Source organism: Empidonax traillii, unplaced genomic scaffold (genome assembly GCF_003031625.1).
Source record: "Empidonax traillii isolate 1590-97213 ecotype Southwest subspecies unplaced genomic scaffold, ASM303162v1 scaffold404:size960789, whole genome shotgun sequence".
Classification (NCBI taxonomy): Eukaryota; Metazoa; Chordata; class Aves; order Passeriformes; family Tyrannidae; genus Empidonax; species Empidonax traillii.
The window spans coordinates 379,659-395,075 of NW_020955597.1; the positions used below are offsets into that span (position 1 = coordinate 379,659).

General features: G+C 40.6%; 1 protein-coding gene across 1 annotated transcript; it reads left to right on the plus strand.

Annotated features, from left to right (window-relative positions):
* The first annotated feature begins 6,066 nt into the window (after window positions 1-6,066).
* LOC114062394 lies at window positions 6,067-13,144 on the plus strand. The gene is given in 4 exon segments (XM_027893738.1): window positions 6,067-6,202; window positions 7,290-7,670; window positions 12,316-12,824; window positions 12,826-13,144. Coding segments are annotated over 3 exon segments (843 nt in total). The 5' UTR covers window positions 6,067-6,202; window positions 7,290-7,441; the 3' UTR covers window positions 12,931-13,144.
* Window positions 13,145-15,417: the final 2,273 nt, after the last annotated feature.

The window sequence follows — 15,417 nt, forward strand, 5'->3', positions numbered from 1 at the left end:
ATTCAGCATCATCCTGCAAGGATCAAAAATCTTTTTGGAATCAGGAATGAATCAAAATCCTGTAGTTTTCAGGTAGAAAAATCAAGGCAGAAAAGTTATACAGCTTATCCAATTTGGTTTAGACACTGCTTGAAATTCTCACAGAGTTCCTATACACATATCACATCTATTGGGAGAACAAGTAACCACAGGGTGCTGTCACCTCCCAAAGCTGTAGCCTTCATAATTCTATGGATAGGAAACAGCTGGAGATAATTGGTATAGGAAAGATGTGTAGGTAGCAGTACCAGAAATGTGAAGTTCATTTTTCAGTAACTGGAATTTAAGGCATCTGTTGGGTCCAGGAATCTTCACGCATTTCCAAAATCCTCTGAAGAGATTTACTGAAGGCCATTCAGTTCCCTCTCACCCTCTCCTCATGGCCAGTTTTATGACATCAAAATGGAGTAAATCTAACCATCTTGTTTGTCACGTTAATTTAAGAAATCTGAGAACTAAGAAAGAAGCCAGGGAAATTGTAAGAGAAGGTTGTGGATGTATCTATCTGGATAGCCTTTGACACTGTCTCCCATAATATACTCCTGGAAAAGCTGCAGCCCATGGCTTGGACAGGGGCACTCTGTGCTGGGTCAGGAACTGGCTGGAGGGCCGGGCCCAGAGAGTGCTGGTGAACGGGGCTGCATCCAGCTGGTGGCCGTCACCAGTGGTGTCCCCCAGGGATCAGTGCTGGGACCAGTCCTGTTTAACATCTTTATCGATGATTTAGATGAGGGGATTGAGTCCATCATCAGCAAATTTGCAGATGACACCAAGTTGGGAGGGAGTGTCGACCTGCTGGAAGGCAGGAGGGCTCTGCAGAGGGATAGACTGGAGAGTTGGGCTGATTCCAATGAGATGAGGTTCAACAAGGTCAAGTGCCAGATCCTGCACTTTGGTGTGAAACCCTCAGTGCTAACTTGGTGTGCCTGATTTAAGGCTTTAGAGACACCCAGGCAGAGTGTAGGATCACAGATATTTGATATATACCTACATACACACACACACACACTACCTAATTGTATTTACATAAAGACACGAGGAATAAAAAGGGCAAATAGAATCTTTATCAAGGAAACATACAGGTGGACTACATGTGACCCAAGCTCAAAAAACCTTGAGTTAGGCCACCCTCCTTCCTTTTGGCACACTTTAACTCTTTATGTCTGAAAGCACATGAAGGATCAGATGAGAGGAAACACCTTGAAGTTATCCCCAAAACTTCTGTCATAGACTCCTTCATCCCATTAGCATGGGCATGCAGAGAGCACCAGAAAATGATCTTTCACCATCAGAAAGTCCTGTGCTCTACTCACAACACTCCGTAACTGGGGAGTGCTTTAAGGTTGTGCTTTCAAACAATAGAAATACGTGTGCTCTTATCAAAAATCTCATTAAAAAGTAAACAGTTAGTTAATTCTACTGATACTGTCTGGAGCCCACATAATAGCAGACGTCTTGCTTCTACCTTTCTTTTTGTTATTACATTTTCTAGGAATAAAATAATCACTTTCTAACCCTGCAAGACTGCATTTAAATAAAAATGTAAAAAGCTAGAGAAAGGGGATTATGACAGTAACTTTTATTTTTCTTCCAGTTAAAATCTACAGATATTTGTATTGTATCTTTTTAATCTCCATGAACAGTGTTGCACATGTCTAAATTCAGCACATGAATATTATGAATAATATACCTCTGGTCTCAGGTGTGCAGTAAAACCCAGTGTTACAGGAAGTGCATTCAGTCAGTTAACCATTATGAGCATTTTTAATTATCTTTAAATCAACAATTATTCCTATAAGGTCCTCCAAACAATTTTTAATAAAAAACTAATTTACTACTCACAAATTAATTAGTATGAGATAAAATTAGTTGCATCTTTTTAAATGAGATTTTGCAACCAAGGTCAAGGGCAGTAAACATCTACTTCAAGTGCTAAAAGCCACTGCTTTTAGACTATGAAATATTCTCAAATTTATTTTGCCTCAAGGAAGTGAAGAATTGGTTCCATTGTGATGGAAGAACAGACTTAAGGGAAATAGGGCCCTTCAAACTTCAGTGGATAATCAAACAAAACCCATTCAGACGATGTTTTGATCAGGAAGTTTGTTCAATTAAGGAAAGGCAAGTTTTGACACAAACCTAATCATGGCAATAAATTTTCAGAACCTGTAAATACTGTTAGGAGAGACGTGTGCCAGTGCTAAGACATGGCTTGTCTGCTTCTATTCCTCAGGAACCTACAACCCAAATGGAAGCCTCTAACATTTCAGGCTCAGGCAAAAATACACAGCCACGCCACTCCAATAGTGCCACCTGCTGTGCACTGTAAAAGTGTACAGAGGTCTGTAGATCCGAGTAACTCGATTTAAAGACTGACTGATTTAAAGAGAAATCACAATTTGGTGTGCAGGTATGACAATACAAATTTATTTTTATTTACTAGCAATACGTAACCAGGCTAGGGGCACAAAGGAAGTTGTTCCACTGTGGTATAAAAACATAACCTATGGACGATCCATTTTCAATTTTAAGTCAGTGGCATAATAAGGATTAGCTACATCCGCTCACTACACATCAAAACCACGATTAACCTCGTGCTCTTTATGATGTCATGTACATTAGACCTGCAATTCATTTCATTAATTATATCGTGGTTGCAAATTATTCACACAACACACACATGTATGTATATGTATGTGTGTATATATATATATATATATATATACACACACACTCATGCCTTGATAGAAGAGTGCACACACACAAACACATGTACTGACAAACCCATGTACACACCTATAGAGGCTGATTCAGCTGCACCTCAAATCCTGTGTTCAGTTTTGGGTCCCTCACTACAAGCAAGACATTGAGGCGCTGGAGTGTGTGCAGAGAAGGACAACAGAGCTGGGGAAGGGTCTGGAGCACAAGTCTGACAAGGAGCAGCTGCAGCAGGTGGGGGTGTTTAGCCTGGAGAAAAGGAGGTTCAGGGGGGACCTTATTGCTCTCTACAAATGCCTCAAAAGAGGTCACGGTAAGGTGGGGGTCGGTCTCTTCTCACAGTGACACAATGAGAGAAAATGGCCCTGAGTTGCACCAGGGCAGGTTGAGATTAAATATTAGGAAAAAAATTTTCACTGAAACGGTTGTAAAGCATTGGAACAGACTTCACAAGGAAGAGATCCCTGAAAGTGTTAAAAAAATGTGTGGATATGGCACTTGAGGATGTGATTTAATGGTCAGCATGGTAGTGCTGGGTTGACAGTTGGACTTGATCTTAAAGGTCTTTGCCAGCCCTAACAATTCTATGAAGATGCTCTGTTCACAAGCTCTCTGTGGAAAGGGAACAAACAGCCATGTATACATGATTGGCTCAGCAAAATAAAAACTAATCCTGTTCCCAGTTCCAGCTCTGCTGTACCACCTGGACTCATTCCCTACATTTCACTGGGCATGTGGTTCCTTTACCCTGTTTCTAGTTTTGTTGACTACCCATGCAAAAGCTTGGGAAGGGGCTGCCTTGTACAAACTATTTGTGTAATTACATGTGATGGCCTTTCCATGATCCTGAGGGAATTGCGCAGTACAAATAACTAACAATAATTTCTGATCAAATACCAACTCATTATACATTAAATGCTCTGCCAGTGAGAAGTGAAGTGCACATATTTGAAGACAGAGCCTACATTTCAGGGTCAAGGATGCTGTGCTGGAAATTCCTTCTGCCACACACAGTCAGGTTGCACAAGTCACATTCACAGGAGGTCAGCGAGTCAAAAAGTGTGCCTGGAATTTTAAAAAGGTTGGGCAACTTTCATGACCATTAATAACGTTTGTATTGAATGCCAGCTCAAACTGTAATGAAGTTAATAAAATCTCCTGTCCCAGTGTATAAACCGACTGCCTGAAGGTCCAAAGGCAGACTCCATGTGACAACAACTGAGAGCACTGGACAAACAAGGCAATTCCTGAGGTACTGCTTGCTACAGAGCACCAGGTGTTTGTCTCAGCTGAAGGCAGAGTATCAAAGTAGATCTACTAAAGCCATGATAAATCAAAAAAACTCAAACGTGTTTTATCTAGGGGAGAGAGGAGGCAACTGGAAGAGTACCTACAGTGTCTGACAGAGTATTTTGTTTTCTGTTCTTTCTCTGGTTGAGGCAGGAAAAGTCTGCAGTTGAGGTAGGCAACACGATTTGTACGACACAAGCACAGTGGGAAGGCAAGAGTAATTATTAAAAAGTCAATTACTGCAGACTTACACATGAGAGCCTGCTGAGCCTCACCAGAGCTCTATGCACTGCATAACCAGAGTCTTGTCACCCCCTGATTCCATCAATCATTTCTGATGCAACCTGAGGAATAAGAAGGAACAAGTGAACTATTTGAGCTCAGTCACCTGGGAAGTTCAAGCGTGTTGAGCAGTTTCAGTGAGGAGAACGGCTGCAACACTGCCAGCTCCTGCCAAAAGCCTCCTCTGAAATCAGCCACTTCAGCAGTTTGGACTCATCAGCATATTTCTTCTACAAAATGCATGCCAGCCTCCAACAAACTGAACTTTTACCCTTTCCCTAATAAGAAAGGGCCCAGAATTTCTGAAGTAGCAAGGAGGTTTGGATTATATGTCTCACCATGAAGGCATTCAGTAATACCTAAAACTTAGTGAAAAACTTGACTGAAACTTAAAATAGCAAAGTAGTCTTTCTAATTACACAGATCAACCTGCTGCAGGTCTACTACTCTTATTACCCAAGGAAGATCCTTACTATGTAATCTGTAGTATCTTAATAATTTTTAAAATCAGTGAAAAAAACCTCTGCTCATTTCTGTTGTTGTTGTTGTAATGAGTCTAAGTGCATGCCATCTTTTTGTTATATATAAATTTTATAATAACATACTGTTGCTTCCTATCTATCCCTAGTGTTTCATTTAAAAACAAAAGTCTGAATTAATTACTCATCTCCCTGATACCATCTAACAACACACCATCCTTACCAGCAGTGTAACACATCTTTCCGCTGTTACAACAGTGTGTGCACAAAGGGGACATAACCATTTCAGCTACACAGATATAACTGTAGTAGTACAAATGTTTTTTAATAGAGGGTTTAACATCTTGCTCAGAGAACAGAATGTTGCATGGAGACCTCATAGCAACCTTCCAGTCTCTGAAGGGGGACCTACAGGGAAGCTGGAGAGCGACTCTGTGCCAGGACCTGTAGTGACAGGATAAAGAGTAATGGGTACAAATTGAAAGAGGGGAAGTCTAGGCTGGATATTAGGATGAAATTCTTTACTGTGACGGTGGTTAAACACTGGAACAGGTTGCCCAGGGAGGCTCTGCATGCCCCAACCTTGGCAGTGTTCAAGGACAGGTTGGGTAAGGCCTTGAGCAACCTGGTCTAGTGGGAAGTGTCCCTGCCCATGGCAGGAGAGGCTGGCACGAGATGATCCTTCCAACCCTTAACATTCTATGATTCTATGTTCTTCTCTTGTGTCCCAACTGCACCACAAACCTGTGCAGGTTTTCATAGGTGAGTGGTTATTGCCAGCCTCACACCTGTGGTTTATGTCCTTCTAGACAAAAACCCTTCTCAGCTGGAAAGATAAACCATCCCCTTGTAAGATATCTTGGAAACAGACTAATGTATAAATAAATAACCAACAGATAAATAAAAGCCTCCTGTCAAAGTGATAGGAGTGTTATCCATTTCTAAGAGAAACTACCACTTTCTTTGCACCCAAAGCAATTTCGAAACAATAAATCTTTCTTATAATTCCACTGAATTTTGTTGTGCTTGATGGAGGATACTACGTCCAGAGATGCTTCCATAGAGCCACCCACAAAAAAAACCAAAAACAACAACCAAAAACAAAACCTAAAAAAAAACATGGAATACAATGTTATTTCGCTTCCTCTGAGCATACATCACATTGTCTTTTGTAATGAGCCCCGCCTGCCTCCCGTGTCCCTCCACCTCCCGCCGTATTCCATCGGAACCCGCCGCTGTTGTGATGCCACTGGCCCCGCCCGGCTGTTCCCGGATCCTTCCCTCGGGGACAGCGGACCTCGCCTTCCTCCCGGGAAGGAGCTCAGGGATCAGCTGCGCGAGTGCCCAAGGTTCCCCTCGAGGCTGCAGTCCCTGGTGTGTCAGAGCCGTGCCAGGTGGCATTTCTACTTTTTTTCAGAAAAAAATGAACGTGTCATGTTTTATTAGCCGACCGTTCTGACAATGCCTTTACTTCCATCCACACTTTGGCTTTTGAGCCTTATTTCTCTGCTTGTTTTATGACACATGTAAGGCAAACGGGCTTTAGAGTATGATATTTTAGTTACAAAAGCTCAGTCTTGCATTCAGAGTGGCTCGTGGGACATACCCCTGACTATTTACTCAAACTAGTTTTGAGAAAGTCCCTTTAAACTCTGCCCAAAAGTGTGTCAGTGCATGAAACTGAGCAGATGATAGCTGTGCTAAAACTAGAGTTTAACTGCATTCCTTTTTTCACATAGGCCCTTGATGAACCTATTTCAGGGACAAAAACTTGCAGTACATAGTCCAGGCATAGTTTCATACTTCATCTGATATAATCAAAAGCCATGTATTTTTTTAAATTTTTGCCTCATTTTTATATAATACTGTTACATGTACAGTAAGTTTTAAAATGTGGCTTACCATGTATTTGAAGGGTATGCTCAGCTCTCAGTAACAAAATTAGTGTTTCTGTAATTTATTTCATTTTATACAACAGCAGAAATTCTGAATGAGTCAGAGTAAGGTGTTCCTGTCTCCAGCCTCCCAATTCCAAGTGTCACTGGCACATTCTCTTCTGACTCTGCACCGAGGCCTGAATACTTTTGCATATTCTTTAAATGGGAGCAATAAGCACAAAAGTATTAAGGTATAGCAAATAGTCTCCTCCCACCTCATTGCCCCAAGAAGCGCCAGCTAGAGTGAAACTGGGTGAAAGTTAAGGAGGGGACAGTCGAGGGGAAAAGACACAAAACACCTGGAAATAAACATGGAAAAATATTTCCCAGGTGGAACTACTATCCTGGGGATGCCTCCTCGACAGCATCCCTTTAAGAATTAACATTGCTACATAAACCAGTATTACCCACCCCGTTCTGCACTTGACTGTGTTCAAGGAGGTTTTGTATTTCACTGTTTTTCTTGGCAAAGGTTCAGATGCTTACAACCTTAGGTAAACATTAAATCCATCAATGCAGTCCTGATCATGAACTCTGTATGCAGGAGCTCCAGACACACTGCATGAAAACAAAGCTGACTGACACCCACAGACCAGGCAACTTCTGACACAAGTCGCCGTGCTTGGAAGAAAGTTGCTTGTTCAGTTAGGAAGATTTCAGATGCTTCATACTTGATTTTGCTTTCTTGCCAACACAATGAAGGAAGTGTCCTGCTTCTGCACGACTTTTTCTTCCTTGTTGGAACAGATGGTGAAGGTTTACAAATACGTGACTGGTATTTTTTCAGTGACTCACACCTCAGAGCCACAGGTTTCAGACCATGGCAAGCAGCTCGCCGAGATGGATGTAGGCAGACTCGAGGAGCAGTATGACCATATAAAGCAGAAGCAAAAACTGCAGCCAGACATTATTGTGTATAAAACAGGTACGCTTATACTGATAGGAAAAAGTGCATGTGTAATGTAAAGACTATTTCTTTAAAGTTTTAGTAACTCCTGGCTTTGTTCTTTTGATGTGCAGCTTCAAGAGAGGTAAAAGTGGATTCATTTTCTGTCATTTTGGGGGTTTACACATTTCGCTCAAGGTGGTTTTACGTTTATGTCAATTTACATCTATTACCTCTGTGTCAGCGAAACACTAACTTGTATTTGAAACAGATGAACGTATCTGAGGTAAGGTTTTATAGGTTTTATGTCAGTAAAGTAAAATTCTAAACATAGGTAGCTCTTACGGGATCCACGTACTTCATGTCTGTGCTCAGTGTATTTGTGTGATGTATTCTGTAACATTTCTGCTCTCTTGAATGCTTCCATCAGAACCTGCAATTCTGGGTCGTCTGTCTCTTTTTCCCTTCTCTACCTCTGTAAAGAAAGACTACGGGAAGCGACAGCAAACAGCAAGTAACAAGCACAGGTTGGGTCTTTGTTAAAAAAAAAGTTATATTAAAGGTTATAGTGGGTAACTAAAATACAAGCTTTGCACAAAAGGTCCTGTTTTGAAAGCATTTTCAGTGCATGTTGCTTGGAAAGTGCATAAATAGAAAACCAAAATACAACATGTATCACTCATCAACCTGCTATGTCAGACAGATTTTATGTAAGAAACTTTCAAATGTTTTAACATTTAGTTAAACTACTGCTTACAATATTACATTTATATATTTTCATCAGCTTTCCAAGTTGAACTTATATTCAGAATACTAAGCCAATTAATGAAGTTATGTTCTGAATTTAATTGCAATATGAAAAACATGGTTCATTCACCTCTCACAATAGTATTTATCTTAACAAGTACAAAACTTAGGTTATTTCATTCTTTACATTTTCTTCTACATTTTTCAGCAGTTCTAGAATTTGGCTGTGACAGACTTTGTGATCAAAACAATTGAAAAAACACCTAATTAAGAACTATACAACAAATTCACTTTTTAAATATTCTTTCATCCATATGTTTTGAAATACTCACATTAAAAGAATTAAAATCTCTTGGAGGAAGAAAAAAATATATACAAGCTTATTTTATCAGGTATGAAAAGGCAGTTAACTTGAAGACAAAACAGCCCACCTAATCAGCTGTAGCAAAAATATAAGTTAGTTAAAAAAGGAAGCAGCAGGTTTATTCAGATTAATTCAAATGAAGCTTCAGATATAATGAATGTAATCAGAGCAGACTTTTTGCAAGGCCATTTGAAGATTATAAGATGTGAAAAAGTAGGACTGCACAGTTTCTGGGAAGTTTAAAATTTATTAGTGCTGAAAATCCACACACAAATAGTTTTATACACATAGCCCAAAACGTTCACAAAACCGCATAACCTACTGCACTGAACTTCTATCTTTAAACAAGCTGTGTGGAAAGAATTCATGTCACTGTTAGAAACAGATGAAGGTTTTGGCAGGGGCGGGGGGTGTTATGCTGAGTTCCTATGGTTTAGAAGCATTTGGAACCTGATATGGGCATGGGTTTTCAAGAATATGCCAAGCAGAGATGAACACTGCCATGTCAGGAGAGTCTAATGCCCTACACTATCCTAAAATTCCAGCTAGTACCAGAAGGCAGTCCATGTGTGTATCAGTGTTTTGTACTGACAACAAACTGTTTCCCTACCTAGAGGGTAAGATTATGGCTAGGCTGGGAAAGGCACAACAACAACAATACTACCACAACCCCACACATACACACAAACCTCAAAGGCCTGACACAAAAACCCTCGTGGAAGGAGAGCACCTTCAGTCACTCGTGGTCTTAAAAATCCGTGCCAAAGGTCTTTGTTCTAACTAATAAAACCCTGCATCGTTCCTTCCTCACAGGTCAGCTTTCTTTTTATGATACCACAGGGATTTTGAGCACTGCAGGTCTATTGAATGACAGTTGGAATGATAACTCCAAGTTTCCTTGAGGACTTTTACCTCTGTATGTCACTATCTGTGTGCCAGAAATCATGGACAGAACTTAAGGCTCTTAATTTCCCCAGGTTTTTGATGGATGTGTTAGTAACCAAGAAGTCACCTGAAAATGACTTTGTTCTGTTTTGTCCCCAGTACACACAGCCACGTTCATGTTTCTGCCCACTCCTGATTATTTGAGAACAAAGAGCATAATAAGATTTGAAAGTCACCTGCTAGGAGATAATACAGCAGTGTATTCATTATTTATTGGCTAAGAAGCTGAAAAACAGTATTTACTTTAGGAATTAAATGGGAGCATTCAGCACACACAGTCACAACAGAATAAACACTGGGGCACTGACTGCAGAAATCTCTTCCAAGTGTTTCCCAAGCTAACTTGAAATAAGATTAACTTTTGCCACTCCAGAAACTTAGAAGTATCTATTGATGATGGCAGCATATGAAAAAGTCCAGAGGGTAAACAATTCTGCAACAAGGCTATAATACACAATTTACATGGGGAAAAAAAAAAAAAAAAGAAAAAAAAAAGACAGAAAGGTTTGTCTAGTTGCAGCTTTTTAAGAAGTTTGGAGAGTGCTGAATGCGTGTTGATTCAACACTCAGTGGTTCAGGACTCTTGCATTTCTATCCAAGGTCAGTGCTCAATTTTGTGTGCTGCACCTGTAGCCAAGCAGGGAATCAAACTGGAACTCAGACCCAGTGCAGACTATTAAAATTTTACTAGAATCATTACTTTGAACTCTTTGATCAGCTCAAGCCAGATCATAATTCTTCTGATGACCAGATCACAAAGTTCTAGGTAAAAACTGACATTGCCTATCTATGTCTGTTCAGCCAAGAGCACAGTTAACATACACAAGAACGTGCAAAGCTGCTTCACCTCAGTCTTTCAGTTCCCTTCTCTCTTGCTTTTTCTCTCCCACATGGAGAACAATCCCTGGTTTTCATAGCTTGGTGCTCTGCTGTTCAGCAGAACACACAGGGCTCTGTTTTGCAAGTGGACCTTTGTGTAGCCACCCAAGGTCAGCATTATTTCTTGGATAAAGTCCAGTCATAACTTTGATTCTCACTGTTTCATGATGCAGAACTGTGTGTTCTTATCTCTCCAAGTGGTGTTACCCTAAAAAAGTCTGTTAGCACACTTCACTGTACAGCCAGATGCACAAACATACCTGCATCTCAGAGCTCTGCACGTGCTTTAGTCTCCTTTCTGCGACTAACACAGCAGGAGAGCAGGTGTGGGCTCACACAGCTCTCCCTCCCGGCCGTGCTGCAAAGCAGCTCTTATCAGATCAATCCTACATGGTCAAGCCACAGAGCAGAAAAAGTTCTGCGATGTTATGCTGGGGTTGTTGCTTCAGCAACAACCAAAGGCAGCAGTGAAAGCCCCTCCTTAGCCGAAGCACTGCTGTACAGGTTCATTTACTGCCAGTAAATCAGCTGGGTCTGACATCTTCAAATACCTCTTTGTAAAGATGGCACGAAAGGCAGCTCTAAAGGAGAGGTTGTGCTGTTGGGTTTTTGTAAAGGCAGCGTCCTATTCAAACTGGCTTCATTTCAAATTCAGGGTTACAATCCTTTTAAAACAGCTGTTCAGAGACACGCTTTCAGAATACAATCAGCACTCTTCCATGTCTACTTTTTTCTCTTTACTATGCTTCATAACTGATACTGTAACACAGTACCTATAACTCAGCCTTTTAAATAAGGCCAGCATTCTGCACAGCTCCTACTTCTAATTATATTTATCCCAATTGAGGTATATTTCATTAGTAGTTGCAGCATCAACTGATTATCTTTAGTGCAATGGTTCAGCTTCTATTCATTTTCAAGACACAAAAAACCAGTCCTGTCCAGTAATTTGACGACTGCTGCGTGTAATTAAAGAAGCATTAGCTATTCTATCCCCAATATATTACACATTTCTAAAAGTAATTTTCATACCTCTTTAGAAATTAAGCTACAGGGATAGGAGAATAAAAAAGAGACCAGAATTCTCTCCCACTATTACAGCAACTCTCTACCATTCATGGAGCAAGCAGATTTCTCTAAACAACCATTCAGGCAACACTAGTGTGATAAGCTATTCTCACCATTTATACTGACTGTAAGAGTAAAATTGCAGTAAAATAAGAAACTACAAGCCTATATGTAATGATTCCTCATTATGAAAAAGACATTCACAACTTCATCTAGAAGTAATTAGGAGGATATTATTAAGTTGCGAATACAAACTTGAAACAGTATCAAACAAACTTTTTGCCTCTAAAATTACAGCACCTACCAACACACTGAGCAAGTCCCTACTCACCTTCAAGAAGTTTTGCTTGCAAGCAATTAGTTACTGAAAGTCAATTCAAAATCTGTGCTGTTAATGAGTCTTAGAGTACCAGTCAGATCAATATTGACTTGATAAATTTCCATTTTCATTTGACTAAAGCTAGGATACCTTTCGTGTCCTCAGGACTGCAAAACCAAGCATGAAACAGTTGAACCCTTTAACCTGGCCTCAAAAGAACTTGCATTAGTCTCAGCCACAAACAGAAAGAGCACAGATAAACTCATGTGTTAAAATTGTTCAGATGAGTTTCTGCCCCAGAAATCATACCCTTGGGGTTTTTTTCCACCATGGTAACCTGCACAAATGCATTTCTCTTGCAGGTGAACAGGAATCTGTTCTCCCAGAATCAATGGTGAATGCCGTCCTAATTAATAAAAAAGTTAGAAGGTCAAAGTCATGTACAGGAGATGTTCCTGTCAGAAAGGTCATCATGGAGACAACAACTGGTGGCAACTTAGAAGGCGACTTGCTATGGCGCATCCACCTGGGAACTCACCGCCTGGGGCAAGCCTCAGGACGAGGAGTCTCCTGGGACCCTTCCCACTGCAAGGACAGACCATGGAGTTTTGACAACCAGAGACTGATTCCAAAGGGAAGCGGTACACCCCAACCCAAGGAATTAGGAGGAGAAAGTGAATTATCTGCGCTCAGTCAACTGGGAAGTTCAAGCGTGTTGAGCAGTTTCAGTGAGGAGAACGGCTGCAACACTGCCAGCTCCTGCCAAAAGCCTCCTCTGAAATCAGCCACTTCAGCAGTTTGGACTCATCAGCATATTTCTTCTACAAAATGCATGCCAGCCTCCAACAAACTGAACTTTTACCCTTTCCCTAATAAGAAAGGGCCCAGAATTTCTGAAGCAGCAAGGAAGCTTGGATTATATGTCTCACCATGAAGATACTCAGTCATACCTAAAACTTAGTCAAAAACTTGGCTAAAAGTTAAAATAGCAAAGTAGTCTTTCTAGTTACACAAATCAGCCTGCTGCAGGTTTATTACTCTTATTACCCAAGGAAGATCCTTATTATATAATCTTTAATATCTTTATAATTTTTAACATAGGATTTCATCATTCTCTTTCAAGACATTCAAGATGCTCTCTGATGTATTTTTAAAATTAGTTAATAAAACCTCTGCTCACTTCTACTGTTGTAATGGGACTTAGTAAATAGCATATTTTTTTCTTACATATAAATTTTATAATAACATATTGTTGGTTCCCATCTATACCCAGTATTTCACTAGGAAACTAATGAGGTCTCCCCTCCTGCAAGACCTTTAGAGGAAGAAGATCCTCTCTTGCAAGTGTTTTTCAATGACAAAAACAGGAGATACATATCACCCACTTCTGGCAGCAACTGTTCAGGCAATGCTCTTTCTCAAACATAGGCTTCAGAGAAATTGGATAAGTGAAATGTCTCCCCATGTCATAATGGGTAGGCATGAGACATGAGACATGAGGTACTTTTTTTCCCCTTCACAGTATTTCAGTATTTAAAGAATGATTAGAAACAACAATAACAACAACAACAAAAAAAAAAGAGATAAAACACAGATGTGAATAATAGGTATGGGTATAACAGGGAAAAAATACTAGATAACAGTTAGTCCACATGAAACAAGAAATTGCCTGGAAGGAAATACTTCAAAAACTTCATTGTTCTTTGATTGAATTAGCTATCTTAATTAAACACGGACCTTGAAAACCTTGGTTTTAAACTCCACGTAGTTTTAGGCATGGACTAAGTAACTAACTCCTTTGTAAACCCTTCCCTTTGTCCTTTCTTCAGATTTCTCTGCCGTATTGCTGTGCTTTGTACTGACTGGAACTTATTTAGAAAAGGCATTTTGCCTTTGGATAAGCCTTTCAATTTAATTTCCAAGGACATTATGGGAGAGCAATTTCAGTAAACCTTCATTTATACATGGAGTAGTTTTAGTTATGAGAAAAGTTGGTATACTCACATTTCAAGAGACTGGAATATTACACACGCACAATTGTCTAATGAGAAAATTATGGGCTTTTTCCTAAAGCAGCTGTGGTGAAAATGAAATGGGACAGGAACTTCCATCACTATTACCATAGCTTTAGCTGAGTTTCAAGCACTGAACTCAAGGCTGCCATAAAAGCAAGTTTACCTCGAGTTTATGAGTAGGCAAAAATTACTGATTTATGCACATAGGGGAGCCTGGAATCCTGAAGTTCTAGTTCAGTGTCTTGTTCACCAGTTTATAATCCCCAAAGCTGGAAAAAAACTTCCCAAGGAAAATGATAGGACAGTCCTGCAGGTCCATCCATTCTAGAATGAGTAACACTGCTGTGCAATGACTTCAGTCACACACTGGGGCAGTTAGAATAAAATCCCTTTGCTGTTGGGACAGCTGGTCACATGAAAGAATTAGCCTGCATGAGTTAATTATAACAGGCACCAAAAACATTCCAGGAACAAGCCCCAGGCCTTTGAGGGCCTCAAATGCAAACACAACATTGAACAGCCCACTGTTGTACAGAAAAATGCCTGCAGCCGTACCCTGCTACCACTCCAGGACATTATGGGGACTAGAAGTGACACCACAGCACGGCCTCAGCAGGAGGTGGTGTTTAAAATCAGATTTTCCACACACCCCACGAATTCTTCCAGCCCTACCTCTGAACCCAGGTTGACTCTTGACAGCTTTATAACCGGGCAAAACCCTGCCGATCCACACTGAAGGGGAAATAGAAGCCCCCACACTAAATCTCACCCTCAATACTGCTGATTTCAAAGGATACAGAAAACAAACAAACAAATAAAACCCAATCAACCAACAAACAACAAAACTCCAACCCAAAAAACAAACAAACAAACAACCTCCCACACTGATCCTTCCTGGCACACTTCGCAGAACCTCAGCCTGTTGGGGAAGTGCTTCTTGTCAGCTCTGATGGGAATTTCAGCCCCCCTCTGCCCCTCACATAGAGAGGCAGCAGCTGAGGGGCGGCTGCAGAGCACTCAGCACCTGCCCAACCCCAACTCCCCTGGAAGGAATCATCACACATCAGACACCCCAGGGCCAGCAGCTCCCACTGCTGTCCACAAAATCGGATTCGTTACATGGTGTGCAACAAGCCAGTAACCACACGTCCAAGAGAGACATTCATTATTTATTTCAGCTTGTGCAAGCCTGGGTGCTCAGTGGTATTGCACAAATCAAGCGCACCAAGTATCAAAACTTTTTACCATTTATATGTTTTAGCGAACAAAGACATTAATGTTTATTGGCTACAAGTTAGATGGTTCTCTTATTAATTAGTATTCTATCTTCTATTGTTTAATGGTTCTCTTGCTTTTTATGGTAATTAGTCCAAATGCTTAGTCTTTCTCTTCTTTTGACTTGGTGGGTTTCTTGAGCTGGTGGTTGTGATGTGCCCCTGACAGAATTAC